The sequence below is a fragment of the Miscanthus floridulus genome, unplaced genomic scaffold, assembly GCF_019320115.1.
Source record: "Miscanthus floridulus cultivar M001 unplaced genomic scaffold, ASM1932011v1 fs_870_1_2, whole genome shotgun sequence".
Classification (NCBI taxonomy): Eukaryota; Viridiplantae; Streptophyta; class Magnoliopsida; order Poales; family Poaceae; genus Miscanthus; species Miscanthus floridulus.
In genome coordinates this window covers 26,039-39,448 of record NW_027097376.1, presented here as the reverse complement: position 1 = coordinate 39,448, position 13,410 = coordinate 26,039, and the positions used below count along the sequence as shown (strand labels likewise).

General features: G+C 48.0%; 1 protein-coding gene and 1 pseudogene across 1 annotated transcript; one reads left to right on the top strand and one right to left on the bottom strand.

Annotated features, from left to right (window-relative positions):
• Positions 1-2,240: 2,240 nt before the first annotated feature.
• On the top strand, positions 2,241-9,417 carry LOC136533363 (uncharacterized protein At2g34160-like). The gene is made up of 5 exons (XM_066525921.1): positions 2,241-2,532; positions 2,660-2,708; positions 8,742-8,804; positions 8,927-8,991; positions 9,105-9,417. The coding sequence occupies exons 1-5, from the start codon at positions 2,410-2,412 to the stop codon at positions 9,198-9,200; spliced, it is 396 nt and encodes a 131-aa protein (XP_066382018.1). The 5' UTR covers positions 2,241-2,409; the 3' UTR covers positions 9,201-9,417.
• Positions 9,418-9,841: 424 nt separating this feature from the next.
• Positions 9,842-12,266, bottom strand: LOC136533362 (adenine nucleotide transporter BT1, chloroplastic/mitochondrial-like; annotated as a pseudogene).
• Between the last annotated feature and the right edge of the window lie 1,144 nt (positions 12,267-13,410).

Sequence of the window (13,410 nt, the reverse complement as noted above, 5' to 3'; positions counted from 1 at the left end):
ATTAACATAGATCTTATGGCACGCAAGACCCGTGGATGGGTGTAGAAGGCATGTTGTGGAGGTAGGGTTAGGGTAAGGGTGGGCAAGCATAGCTAGCATGTGGTGGAGTCTGGGGTAGGGTTGAGGCGATCAAGCGTAGAAGGGGTCATGGTGGCTGTGGTCAAGCTCAGTGCTTGCCACTACTCGAGGTTGGGGAAGAATGCAAGAAGGGGTTAGCTAAAGGCCAAGGTCGCTGTTGGCGATGGCCGGTGGAGACTGGGCGGAACTAGTGTTCTAGTTAGGCGCCCAAATCCATCTAGGAAACTTGGTGAATGGGCTTGGGGTTTAGGGGATGTGATCCCAATTGACAGGGAGGGCAGATCTGGTGGCAGGATTCGGAGGTGACGGTCAGAGGAGTGGGCTAGGAGGGAGCATGAGCAGGATATGAGCAGGTGTAAGGACCTAATGGTCCCAAGAGTGAGGTGAATTGGGGTTTAAAAATTTAATTCACAACAACCATAGCCTTTGCAATTCTATCACACCCCGCTTGTGCTTCTTGCCTAAGGACTAAAAGATTCACACCAGCATCAAGTCCTTAGGGCTATCACACTAAACATGTCTTTAGCAAAGGGCACATTAATTTAATATAGTCCTTAGTTGTTGAATTGAGCTCTATAGCTAAGCACACTCTAGTATGCAATCCTACTTGTCACACATAAGGTTCTTCCACACAAACTAGCACTAACACCTAAGTTAGAAAATTTAAGTAATGCAAGACATAGGGCAAGGCAAAGAGAACCAAATTTATCACATGATATTGCTTGAGAAAATGAAACCCCTAGTCCACCCTGGAGCTCCACTGAGGTACACTCCCAAACATCAAGCTCTATCTTTCCAATCACGATGTTTGCTCAACCAACCAAAGGCAGTGGAGGAAGAAGTCACAACCACCGCACCCTTGCCGCTACTGCTGGAAATTTGGACCCCTCGCCACTCTCATTGCTCCCTTGATCTTCATAGCCAGCGTAGCGCCCTTGTGCTCTTCCATTGTCGCCACTCTCTCGACACCTAGCTGGAGGACAAGGGACGCTGAGGGAGAGGAAGTTGGTGTACACAGAAGAAACTACTCGCCATCTCCCACAGGCAGTAGCAAGATCCCATGAGCATCACTCCGGGACGCTGATCTGCACATATGCCATCGATGTTTTCATCTGGGATCACACATGCCTCTCTCTTCGTTGAATGCTTTTATGGAGGAGTTTTTTTTTTTTTGCAAAAATGACAATACACAGACGGCGTTGAGAGCATGTTGTATGTGCCCTAAGCCTCCACCATGGCAAGAGAGAGGCTTCAGTTTTCCTTTTTTTTCCTGTTACTCCTTCATTTGTCTCCCTTTTATTAGGCCGATGGATGTGCATGATGTTATTAACTTCCATCAACTACGGTAGTACGGTGCATTGTACTAACTTTTTTTCTTTGGTCCCAATGAACGAGCCATATGGTAAATATACGTACAGGCCAAACTATTCACGAGTTTGGTGCTCCAAGAAAGCCAAGCATGCAGGCTGTAGATCTATCCGTAATCTTCCAAATATTAAATATTTATTATATAATTAAAGAACAAAAAAGTTTATTCGTTCTTCATTGCTCATAGTCGTGTGACGGATTCAATCTTTCTGTATATATAAGTTAGATTAGAAGTAGCGTGCCAAGCATGTCACAGAGTCTGAATTCAAAACAAATTAGGATTTGAATTATTTCCATAGTAGTTAAATGTTTAGACATCGTGCAAAGTCCTATCCTAAAACGAATTCGGATTCATTATATGATTATTGACAAATCTCTAAACATTTCATACTAAGTTTGATTTACAGACGAATTTAAACGCATCACGTGGTCACTAAAATCTCACAAGTCATACAGGTAACCACGCAACAATCTGAACATCACATTCCAACGCATGGACATGTTTACTAGTTGTTTATGGTAGGGAAAGGAACCGATTATATAATATATAATATAATCATATTTATTTGAAACATACTATACACAAATAAAAATGTAGAATCGGGTTTATTTGAAACCGGCATTGGCATGTAAGGTTGGTGTTGTTTCAGCCCACAGGCCAGTTCGTGTTATGGACCCAGGAGCCCTGCCGCTGCCGATGTCGGCCCACCAAAGCCCACTCGGACGCCGCAACCGGGCCTGAAACGGGACGGAACGGACTCGGTGTCGATGTCCTCGTCTGACCCGCTCCGGAGTCCCGATCCGGCTCGCCTTCCCTCTGCCTGCCTCCCCTGATCCGAGGCCGCCATTAATACCAACCGCCAGCACCTCGCCTCGCCACCAAGAACGCAATCCAATCTCGCGAGAAGATCAAACGCTCTGATTGATCGGTCGATTCGTCATCTCTTCAACAAGTCCGGAGACATGGCGGCGGCGGTGCAGGCCGGCGGAGACGCGCAACAGCAGCAGCAGCAGTCCGTCGGCGGGAACCGGATTCAGGTGTCCAGCTCCAAGAAGCCGCTATTCTTCTACGTCAATCTCGCCAAGGTATCGGTCCGTGGATCCATCGGTCGGCTCTGACTTCTCACTGCGCCCGTCCTCTTCAATGGTGGTTTGGTCTCTTGCCTGGTGAGCCCGGCTGGTGCTAATTCTCGTTGTCGTACGTATTGTGCAGAGATACATGCAGCAGCACGGCGACGTCGAGCTCTCCGCGCTCGGGCTGGGTGCGTCCCCTTGTTCTCATCCTCTCTCTTGTATCTTTTTAATTTCAATCTGCAAACCAGATCTTACACAATTTTGTCTCAGGTCGTAATGTCTGTTGAAATTCCTTTGTCACCGTTATTGTTGTTGTAAGTTTTAGCTAAGGACGGCAAAATTGGTGGCCAATGTACTATCATATTAGTGTAGACATGTTGATCAACATACTCATGCCATCTTCATCCCCTGTTCCATGTTCATAAGCATTGGAAATTCATCCTATAGGCATTGGAAAAAGTGTATCTTTTCTAAACAATACGAAGGATGGAGTTCACACTATTTTTTTTCTGTAGTTGACCTAGAATTATGTTTCTAAATAAATTTAGTACCTAACTGTTAGCAACAAGGAAATTCGGAAGAGGGAAGAACTGGAATCGGAAATAGGCAGCAGGTAGTATAATGACGAACAACGATGAGTACTTGGATTTAGAACAAATTGTAATCGTTCCGTTTTTCTCCCCCCCCCCCCCCCCCCCCTCTCTTCCCTTACTGCTTACTAAATACATTCTCTAGGCCTGCCACATCGGGCCAACTATCCTTGTATTGGGCCTGCGCATTCTCTTGGGCCTGACAGGCCGAGCGGCCTTCTCTTCAACTCCAGGCGCGTCGGCTTCCCCTTCAGCTTCCAGCACGTCATCCTCCCTTGTCACAGGCACAGGCAGGGGCCAGCTGCTAACATTCCCCCCATCTTCAGAACCAGCATGACCCCATGCTGGCGCTCGTGGAAACTGTTGGCGAAGTTGCTCGAGCGGCTCCCAAGTAGACAGCTCCGGCGGTGAATGTGACCACTGAATAAGACCTTGGGCCACAGGGCGAGCGCCGGATGTCCAGCGTCGTTGCAGCACCCGAAGCGGAAACTGAAATGGCCGCAAGTCAGAAGGTAGTGAGGGTGATACCTGCTGAGGGCCTGGAGACGAACGAAGTTGTGAGACGTGGAAGACTGGATGGACAGCAGCGCCTGGTGGAAGAAGCAGCTTGTAGGCGACTGGACCAATCCTTTGAATGACTTGAAATGGCCCAAAGAATTTGAAGGATAATTTGTTGTTGGAGTGGTGGAACAGAGAAGATTGAATATATGGTTGAAGCTTCAAGAACACCATGTCGCCCACAGAGAACTGGCGCTCAGAGCGGCCTTTATCAGCTTGCCGTTTCATGCGAGCCTGAGCACGGAGCAAGTGCTGCTTGACAACAGAATGCATGAGCTCTCGATCAGTCATCCACTTGTGAAGATCAGGTACTGGAGCCACCTCAGCCAAGTTCACCGACAACAGTCGTGGAGGAAAACCATATAAGACCTCAAAGGGGGAACGGCCTAACACAGAATGTGTAGAGGTGTTATACCAGAATTCAGCAAGTGATAACCAGCGACTCCACTGAGCTGGGCAAGTGTGCACAAAGCAGCGAAGAAAGGTTTCGACACACTGGTTGACGCGCTCTGTCTGGCCGTCTGTCTGTGGATGGTATGCGGAGCTGAACTGAAGCTCGGAACCGGCAGCTTTGAACAGACATTTCCAGAAATTACTTGTAAAGATGCGGTCGCGGTCTGAAATAATGACTCGAGGAATACCATGAAGGCGATACACTTGGTCCATGAAAAGTTTGGCAACAGAAGCTGCTGTGAAGGGATGACGAAGTGGAAGAAAGTGTGCGAACTTGGAGAATTTGTCCACCACTACTAAGATAGCATTGAAGGAACCAGATTGTGGCAAACCTTCGATGAAATCCATCGTGATCACTTCCCAGGAGACAGACGGCATAGGAAGGGGCTGCAAAAGACCTGGGTATCGTGACCTGTCCGGCTTAGCTTGCAAACACACTGCACAGGACTGAACATAAGCCCAGATGTCTGATTTCATACCAGGCCAGAAGAACAGAGCTTTAATTTTGTTGTATGTTACCGGAGCTCCTGAGTGACCCCCCAAGGGACTGCTATGCAGAGCAGACATAATTTTCAGTTGCATGGGCTTGTTGGAACCGAGCCACAGACGGTTCTTGTATCTGATGACGCCTTGGACCAAGGAGAATGGAGGGTGGCTGTCGGGGCTGGTAGCCAGCTAAGATAACAAAGCCATTGCAGATTGATCAGAGTTGTATCCCTGTACTACTTCATCGAGCCAAGAGGTGGAGACTAAAGAGATGGCATAGCTCTGGGTTGTGGGCACGCGGCGAGATAGAGCATCTGCCGCGCCGTTCTCCGAGCCTTTCTTGTACAGAATCTTATACTGTAACCCGAGCAACTTGGAGAAGACCTTCTGTTGCCATGGAGTGTGGAGCCGCTGTTCATTAAGATGGACTAAGCTGCGATGATCAGTATGAATGAAGAACTCGCCCTGAAGCAAGTAGTGACGCCACTGTTCAACAGCTAGCAAAATAGCAAGATATTCCTTCTCATATACCGACAACCCTTGATTCCGGGGACTGAGACCCTTGCTGATGAACGCTATGGGGTGCCCATTCTGCTGTAGAACAGCTCCAATCCCGGTACCCGAAGCGTCTGTTTCAATGTGGAAGGGCAAGGTGAAATCCGGCAATGCCAAGACAGGCGCAGTACAGAGAGCCTGCTTGAGGACCGAAAAGGCAGACTCATGCGTTGAGGTCCAGACAAATAACTGATCTTTCTTCAAGAGATCAGTGAGAGGCTTGGCAATAATGCTGAAATGACGCACAAACTTCCTGTAATAGCCGGCAAGGCTGAGAAAACCGCGGAGCTCCCGAACTGACGATGGAGTGGGCCATTCGAGGACTGCTTGCACCTTGGCTGGGTCCGTGGACAGACCTTGGCTGCTGATGATATGACCCAAGTAGGAGATGGACTCTTTAGCGAAGGTACATTTGGAGAGCTTGAGCTTCCACTGATCAGCGCGTAACCACTGAAAAACTTGGCGCAGATGGTTTACATGGGCTTCAAAGGAAGGGCTATAGACGAGGATATCATCAAAGAAAACCAACACGAAGCGGCGCAAACCTGGAGCCAAGGTACCATTCATGGCGCCCTGAAATGTGCCGGGCGCGCCAGTAAGACCAAACGCCATGACTCGGAACTCGTACTGACCCAGGTGAGTCTAGAAAGCGGTCTTGAACTCTTCACCTTGCTGTAATAGGATTTGGTGAAAGCCGGCTCAAAGGCCCAACGTGGAGAACCATTTAGCGTTTGCTAGCTCATCCATCAACTGGTCAAACACTGGTACAGGAAATTTGGACTTCCTAGTCAGAGCATTGAGGTGTCTGAAGTCTACACAGAACCGGTAAGAGCCATCTTTCTTTTTGACAAGCAAGACCGGCGAGGAGAAAGAGCTAGAGCTTGGCTGAATGAGGCCCTAGGATAACATTTCCTAAACTTGAGCTTCAATTTCATCTTTGAGTTTGGGTGGGTATCGATAGGGCCGAATGAAGACTGGTTGGGTGCCTGGCAACAGAGGGATCTCATGGTTACAAGCTCGAGAAGGTGGAAGAGATGTTGGTGGCTAGAACAAGTCAGCAAACTCCTCAATAATCTGCTGGATTGGAGCTGGCACACTGACTAGATCTTGAGATGAAGAAGTAGGAACGGTATGTTCAATGTGCAACAACAACTGATCCGGTTCCTCAGGCAGTAACCCTTGCAACACCTGAGTCGTGCCAGCATATGGAATTGCCAGCCACTTCAAAGCCCAATGAACTTGCATAGGACTGTAGGTCTCTAACCAATCCATGCCCAAAATGGCGTCGAAGGTACCCAACGGCAGCACACGGAAATCAGTGGTGAAAGAACATGAGCCAACTGTCCACGGAACTTGGCGAAGCATCAAGGAACTCTGCAACACACCACCACCAGCAATTTGCACACAGCCAGATATAGCAACTGAATCTGAGTGATGGAACTTAGCAGCTGTAGTGGTACAGATAAATGAAGAAGAACTTCCGGAATCCACCAAAATGTGTACTGGAATACCCGACATGGAACCCAGCAACCGGATAGTACGAGCAGCTGGGACCCCAGACACGGCAGACTTGGAGATAGCCAAAAACACTTGCTCCGTTGGTTGATCATCAGAGTGTTCGACAACCTGCACAACATCAGGGTCCAAGGATTCCCAAAGAGCATCAACTGCATGCAGGACTTCGGGGGCACACCGGTGATCCTTAGTCCACTTGGCGTTGCACTTGTAGCATAACCCCAATGCTCGACGGTACGCTTTGACAGCAGCCAGAGCACCAGAGGCTGAAGACTGTGCCGCGGGCTCGGCGGCTGCAGGCTTTGCCACGGGCTTGTCGACACGAGGCGGAGGTGTGGGAAGCGGCAGCGTGGTCCGTGGTGTGGCCTTAGAAGACCACTCAACGGTTGCCGATGAACGGAACGAAGACGGTGCGCCCGCTTGGCCAGCCACCTCCTCCTGCACAAGAGCCATGCAAATAGCAGCATCAAGTGTTTGGGGTCGAGAAACCAGAATCATAGTTTTGAGGTCGGGCCGAAGGCCATCGATAAAGCGCATTGTATAGAACAGAGGATCAGTAGAAGCAGAATAAGATTTGAGGCAATCAATTAACACAGAGAAACGCTCGACATATTCCGACACCGTAGAAGTTTGCTTGATATGGAATAATTGACGGATTAGCGCTTCCTTCTGATCACGATCAAATCGATCGTGCAAGGCTTGACAGAAGGCAGTCCAATTTGCAGTTGCTGGGGTGTTTTCGATGGATTCATACCAGCTAGCAGCGGCGCCTTCCACATACATGGTTGCGACGCTAACCCAAAGTGAAGGATCTACGGCGTACATAAGGAAGTAACGCTCGCAGCGAGAACGCCAGAGGCGTGGATTGTCGCCATCAAATTTAGAAAATGGAAGTTTAGGAAGACGTACAGTTGAATGGGAAAGGTCATGTGTGTCGAGTGGGGTTGGATGGCGAGGAGTAGAAAATGGTGGCCGAGGAGGTATGTAAAGCAGGGGGGGGCACGGTTGATGCGTGGAGCAGGTGGACGGTGCGGAAACTGTGGTGTCGAGCGTGGATGAAGGGGAGGAGGAGGAGGCTCGGATTGCTTACCCATGACCGGGACGTGAGTCCAGACCGCCCCGGTCCCGAACCCACCATCCCGGTGAGACAATGCCTCGCCGTGCCCACTGGACGCTGAGGGGGAAGGGGCGACGACGGGAGGCCATTGAGGCAAACCGTCGAACACCTTAGAGTCACGACCTTGGGAGAGCTTCTGCATCTCGAGCCGTAGGTCGTCGACGAGGGCCTCCATCTCGGGGCGCCAAGTACCCAAGTCCGTGGCAGCCACCTCGAGGGCGGTGACTCGGTCGTCGCACTCGTCGCGAAGGAAATCGATGCGGATGGCCTCCAAATCGGCAACGCGACGGCCGATGGTGTACGCCGTGTCGGCGGTCGCGAGCTCGATGGAGTCGAGGCGCTTATCAACCGCGGCGTCACGGGCGGAGTGGCTGAGCTCGAGGTCGACGAAGCGCCGCTCCCACTGGTCGTTGTGGTCGTCGAAACGACGGCCGAGCTCTTCCTTCGACTTCTGGATCTCCTCCAGGATCAACTTGAGATTCGGCTCCATGGCTCCCAGAGAGCGTTGCAGGCGGGTAAAGTGGGTATGAGGGGGATCGGAATCCAGCTGATACCAATTTGTTAGCAACAAGGAAATTCGGAAGAGGGAAGAACTGGAATCGGAAATAGGCAGCAAGTAGTATAACGACGAACAACGATGAGTACTTGGATTTAGAACAAATTGTAATCGTTCCGTTTTTCTCCCCCCCCCCCCCCCCCCCCCCCCCCCACTCTCCTCTCTTCCCTTACTGCTTACTAAATACATTCTCTAGGCCTGCCACATTGGGGCCAACTATCCTTGCATTGGGCCTGCACATTCTCTTGGGCTTGACAGGCCGAGCGGCCTTCTCTTCAACTCCAGGCGCGTCGGCTTCCCCTTCAGCTTCCAGCACGTCATCCTCCCTTGTCACAGGCACAGGCAGGGGCCAGCTGCTAACACTAACAGAGCCTATTTAATTTGCTTGCAGCCATATCAACGGTTGTCACCATTGCAGAGATTCTGAAGAACAATGGTCTTGCTGTCGAGAAGAGTAAGAACTTGCCTTTCGTCATTATCAAACATGCATGTAGTTACATTGTGATAAGTTAATCTGCAGCCCTTGTTGGGGTATGCTCTGAACTCCGTCTTATTTACCCCCTTTAACATGTGCAGAGATTAGAACATCCACAGTAGAGATCATTGACGAAACGAAAGCCCGACCAATCCAAAAGGCTAAGGTTAGAAATCAGATCTACACCACTGTACATTTTCTTCCTTCTTCCAATTTGTTTATCTTCATGTGGCACTCTTCTTTGTGTCGGAAAACATTGACCCTGAGCCATGTCTGCAGATTGAGATAGTACTGGGAAAGACTGATATGTTCGATGAGTTGATGGCGGCCAATGCTGGAGATGCAAACGCAGTTGATGACGAGGAACAGACCTAGAAAGTTTAGGGACTTATTATGGCTATTCCTTCCTGTTTTCTCCCTTTTTCTCTCCTTTGTTAGCTCCGGTTAAATTGGGTGATGCTGATGCATGAAGACAAAATATGTTTTAGGTGTTTTGTGTTCACTTGTTGAGTGCAGCGTTCTTAGAACATACAATGTTTGATTTATTCCATTTGTGCAATGGTTTTTCTATTTTGGTGGCGTTAACGATTAATGTACTGTTCACTGTCGTGACATCATAGACCAACATATGTACGTCTGTTTTATACAGTGCTGACATGAGACATAGAAACAGCAGAGTCAAGGGAAACTTCATGCATACAGAACACAGATCAATTGCAGCTTTGCCCCCGCCTATGGCATCTGAACGTTTTCACACATCCCGGTAATGAGTTTCGAGAGACATGTTTTCAACACAAGTGGTACCCAAAAGTAAATCTGGGAAAAAAAGAAATTAATTTATCAGATCAAACTAAATGCAAAAGCAGGTTAAAGAACTTCTGCTGACTGCAGCAGTAACCTGAATCTTGAGCTTCAACCAGCTCCAGCACCAGTCGCTTCAAAGAAATACCGAAAGCTGCCTGCTGTCAGGATGTCGCAAAACTGAGCTCTAATAAGGTAATGCATCCGCACACACTTCACTCATCCTCTTCTTCGATCAGAATCTTCTTGCAAGCCTCGTAGCACAAACGAAATCCCAGCAGCAGGCATCAACTTCATGCAGCTTGGCCCCAACCCTCTCTGTACAGGCCCCCAACCCCTTCATCCTCAAGAATGCTCAGGAGGGCATGGAGCATGTTCTTGTAAACCTTCTTGCCACCAACAGCTCCAACTTGCATGTGCTTCCGTGCGACCTCAAGAGGGAATGTCGCTGTGCTTGAGATAGCTCCTGCAGCAGACCCGATGAGCAGCGTTGGAATGTTGCCTATCTCATTTGTCTTGAACACCTTCCTGTACACCTTCTTCAGGGTGTCGTAGGCAAAGTAGTTGGTTGCAGCGTATGGCACCACTCCAATCAGACTTGGGGTTAAGCCTCGGTAGAGTTCAGTAGGCCCTTCATCGCGTACGATCTTGACAAATGCGTCACGGAAATTTTCATACACACCTCTCTGCAGAATTAGAGAGCAACCATTACAGCCTCATGTTTTGCACTTTAGTATGAAGGTCCACTCATTCTATTAGATTTAGGGAAGGTGGGCCTTGTGGTTAGCACTAACCTGTATAGTTAGCCGTGTCTTAATCAATTCCAGAGGGTATGTACACAGTGTTGAGCTAACACCGGCAAATGCTCCAGCCACTAGTGAAGGAGGGACTGGGATCTTCCGTTCCTCCCCAGATTTGGGGGTCAAGAACTTATTAGCTGTATCAAAGGCAAAAAACTGCAAAAAAAAGTCAAAACAAACAATCAGATACTTCGGTGCTGCATACATATACATGTCCATGCCATAAATCAATATATCGCCATTTACATGACTAAATTATTACCAGAATCACAATGCATCTAACGATATCTATTTATGGAGCCATTAAGCCTATCCAAGATTTGCAGGTACTAAATGTAACTAGAAAATGCGGCATAAACCCGTCCAATACTGCTGAGAGAGTATTGTTGCTTGCAATTGCGTACTGCTGATTTGCAGTTCACTACTAAGCCAGCAAGCCATCCAATCTTACAATATTCGATCTTATAACCTTCATAGAAATTTGAATTATTGCAATAGCAGCATGGCGCTTTGTTAGACTTTTTTGTGTTTTTGCTTGTAAGCTGGCACCCCAGCATGGATGATGTAACAAACTTATTACTTTCTTAAAAACTGAGGATACTCTTTTAAAAAAACAGATAGAGAACTATCAGCGTTAGCTCGTCCTGTAGATGGGGCTTTAAGCTCCAAACATTAGCAAAAGCACGCAAGTATTGTTGACTGATTTGTTGTGAGAGAAAAATATTGTTCGTTGGCTGAAAAAGTACGGCTTATAAGCCAAGCGAACAGGGCGTATATCTTTGCTTGGATCTTCAGCGATGATGATGATATATTGACGGACTCGACTCTCGAGTGACGGTATGGGAGCACGCAATAATAATGTGGAGTGAAATACTGAAATCTATAAACGAGCTCAAATTTAGGCTATATTTTCTCCACACTTTTTGTCACAAGTATGCTTAAAATGCCATAATCATGTTTAAAATTTGGCGAGCAAAATGAACATCGTAAATTTGATACATTATGGATTGGCAAGATGTGGTTGCAACATTGAGCCGAATACCTACCAAACGTGTGGTTACTGATCAAACACTCTAGAATTCGCAAACTCTCAAATATTCCTCCACTCAAAATTGTACCTACACAAAACTTTTACTCCCTATCTAAATACAATATATATCTAATTGCATATCATAAACTATCTATCTAAAATAAAAATCAAAATAATTTAAAATTTGGAACAAACGTACCACCCTCCGTCCTATACTATAGATCATTTTGGCATACATAGTTTTCTCTATGCAACTAGATATATGATATGTTTAGATACATAATTAAAATGGTCATGCTAAGCACTTAATCCATGTTTGCTTTACTCAACAGACGCGGGGTTTTTTGGGAGCCCGGGCGTTTTTTAGCGGAGTTCTGACTTTATTTATTCAATAACATAAGAATTACATACTCCATCGGGAGGCTCCAAAAACCAAACATGGCTACCTATCAATAAATTTACAGAGCTTCTAGCTAATAAGTGAGCATCGACATTTGATTTTCGTCCTTCATGGACGAACTCCGCTCTCATAAAGCTCCTTCTTCTGACGTTGATCTCCCGGACAATTGGTCTGTATCTGCTGAACCCCTCGCCCAGTAGACTCCTCACCACATTGGCACAATCGCTTGCTATCCTGAAAGATTGCAAGCCAAGATTGTTGGCCAATGCGAGACCTTCGCGGCAAGCCACGGCCTCCATCACCTCTAGGTCGGTGTGCCCTTCCACAACCAGGGCAGACAACTCCAAATAGTTGCTAGCATAGTCTCGGGCTACAGCCGCCGCCGCCGCCTGACCAAAATTCTTGAACATCGCCGCTTCAACATTAATCTTTGCCAAGCCACTCGGAGGTGTCACCTAGCGCGGGACTAGGGCTGCCACCGGGAGCACCTCCAGGCTCTCTTGGTTGATCTCCTCAAGTTCCCCGATGAACCGTTCAACAAAAGTATGTGTCAAGAACGGGCTCTGGAACTGATTTTCGTGGATCGCCTTGCTTCTTGCAAACCAAATCGCCCATAGGCGAACAACCACCCGTGTGAACTCATCCTATTTAAGTGAGCTCATAACCTCTGCTGACCAAGCATGGGCATCCGAACAATGAAGTTGGCCCAGGAATTCGATAATATTCTCATTCTCAAGAGCCCACGCGCATTTAGCCAGATTGCACTCCAGAAGAACGTGCCTCCACGAATCAGCAGCACCGCACAATGCACAGCTTGCATCCGGAGCCATATTCCTATGGTGTCGCACATCTCCTGTTGGGATCGAAGGACTGAGTGAATTTCGCACTCTCTGCATATTCCACCTTCAGGTTGGTTGATTAATGAGTTCGCTCACCATAAGCGGTGAGTCCGCTCTCGCTGTCCCCATTGGTAGCATCAAGCCATCTCTTGGCATCCACGGCATATCCCAAATTCTTGTCGATGTTCCCGATCCAATCCGCCTGATTAGGCCTTGGCGAAGGACATGGATACCGTCAACAACTGCATGCCACACCCTTGATGGTGTCCCTCAGACCTCGGCATCTAACAGGTCACACTCCGAATAGTACACTGCCTTCAGAATTCTTGCACTAAGCGAGTCCTGGTCTGACGCCAAGCTTGGCGTGCCAAAAGTGCCAGATTGAAGAGCTCTATGTTTCTAAAACCTAGACCTCCCATGAACTTTGGCTTCGACATATCATCCCACGCCACCCAGCAAGTCCTCCATTTTCCTTCCTTGCTTCCCCACCAAAAATCACGCAGAACACCATCGATGCGCTTGCATAAAGCTCTTGGTAGCCTCAAGCAAGACATAGAGTATGTTGGGATGGCTTGAGCAATGGCCTTAATTAAGACTTCCTTGCCACTGGCCAAAAGGCATTGCTCCATCCAACCCTGCACTTTCTTCCACACTTGTTCCTTGAGACAGGTAAAGGCACAATTTGTTAGATAATCTACTGCTTCTTTGTGTGAAC

Excerpts from the sequence above, each read along its gene's own strand:
- LOC136533363 (XM_066525921.1), top strand. The coding sequence starts at position 2,410 with ATGGCGGCGGCGGTGCAGGCCGGCGGAGACGCGCAACAGCAGCAGCAG. Across the intron at positions 2,533-2,659 it reads TCTACGTCAATCTCGCCAAG|AGATACATGCAGCAGCACGG; the intron begins GTATCGGTCCGT and ends CGTATTGTGCAG. Across the intron at positions 2,709-8,741 it reads GCTCTCCGCGCTCGGGCTGG|CCATATCAACGGTTGTCACC; the intron begins GTGCGTCCCCTT and ends ATTTGCTTGCAG.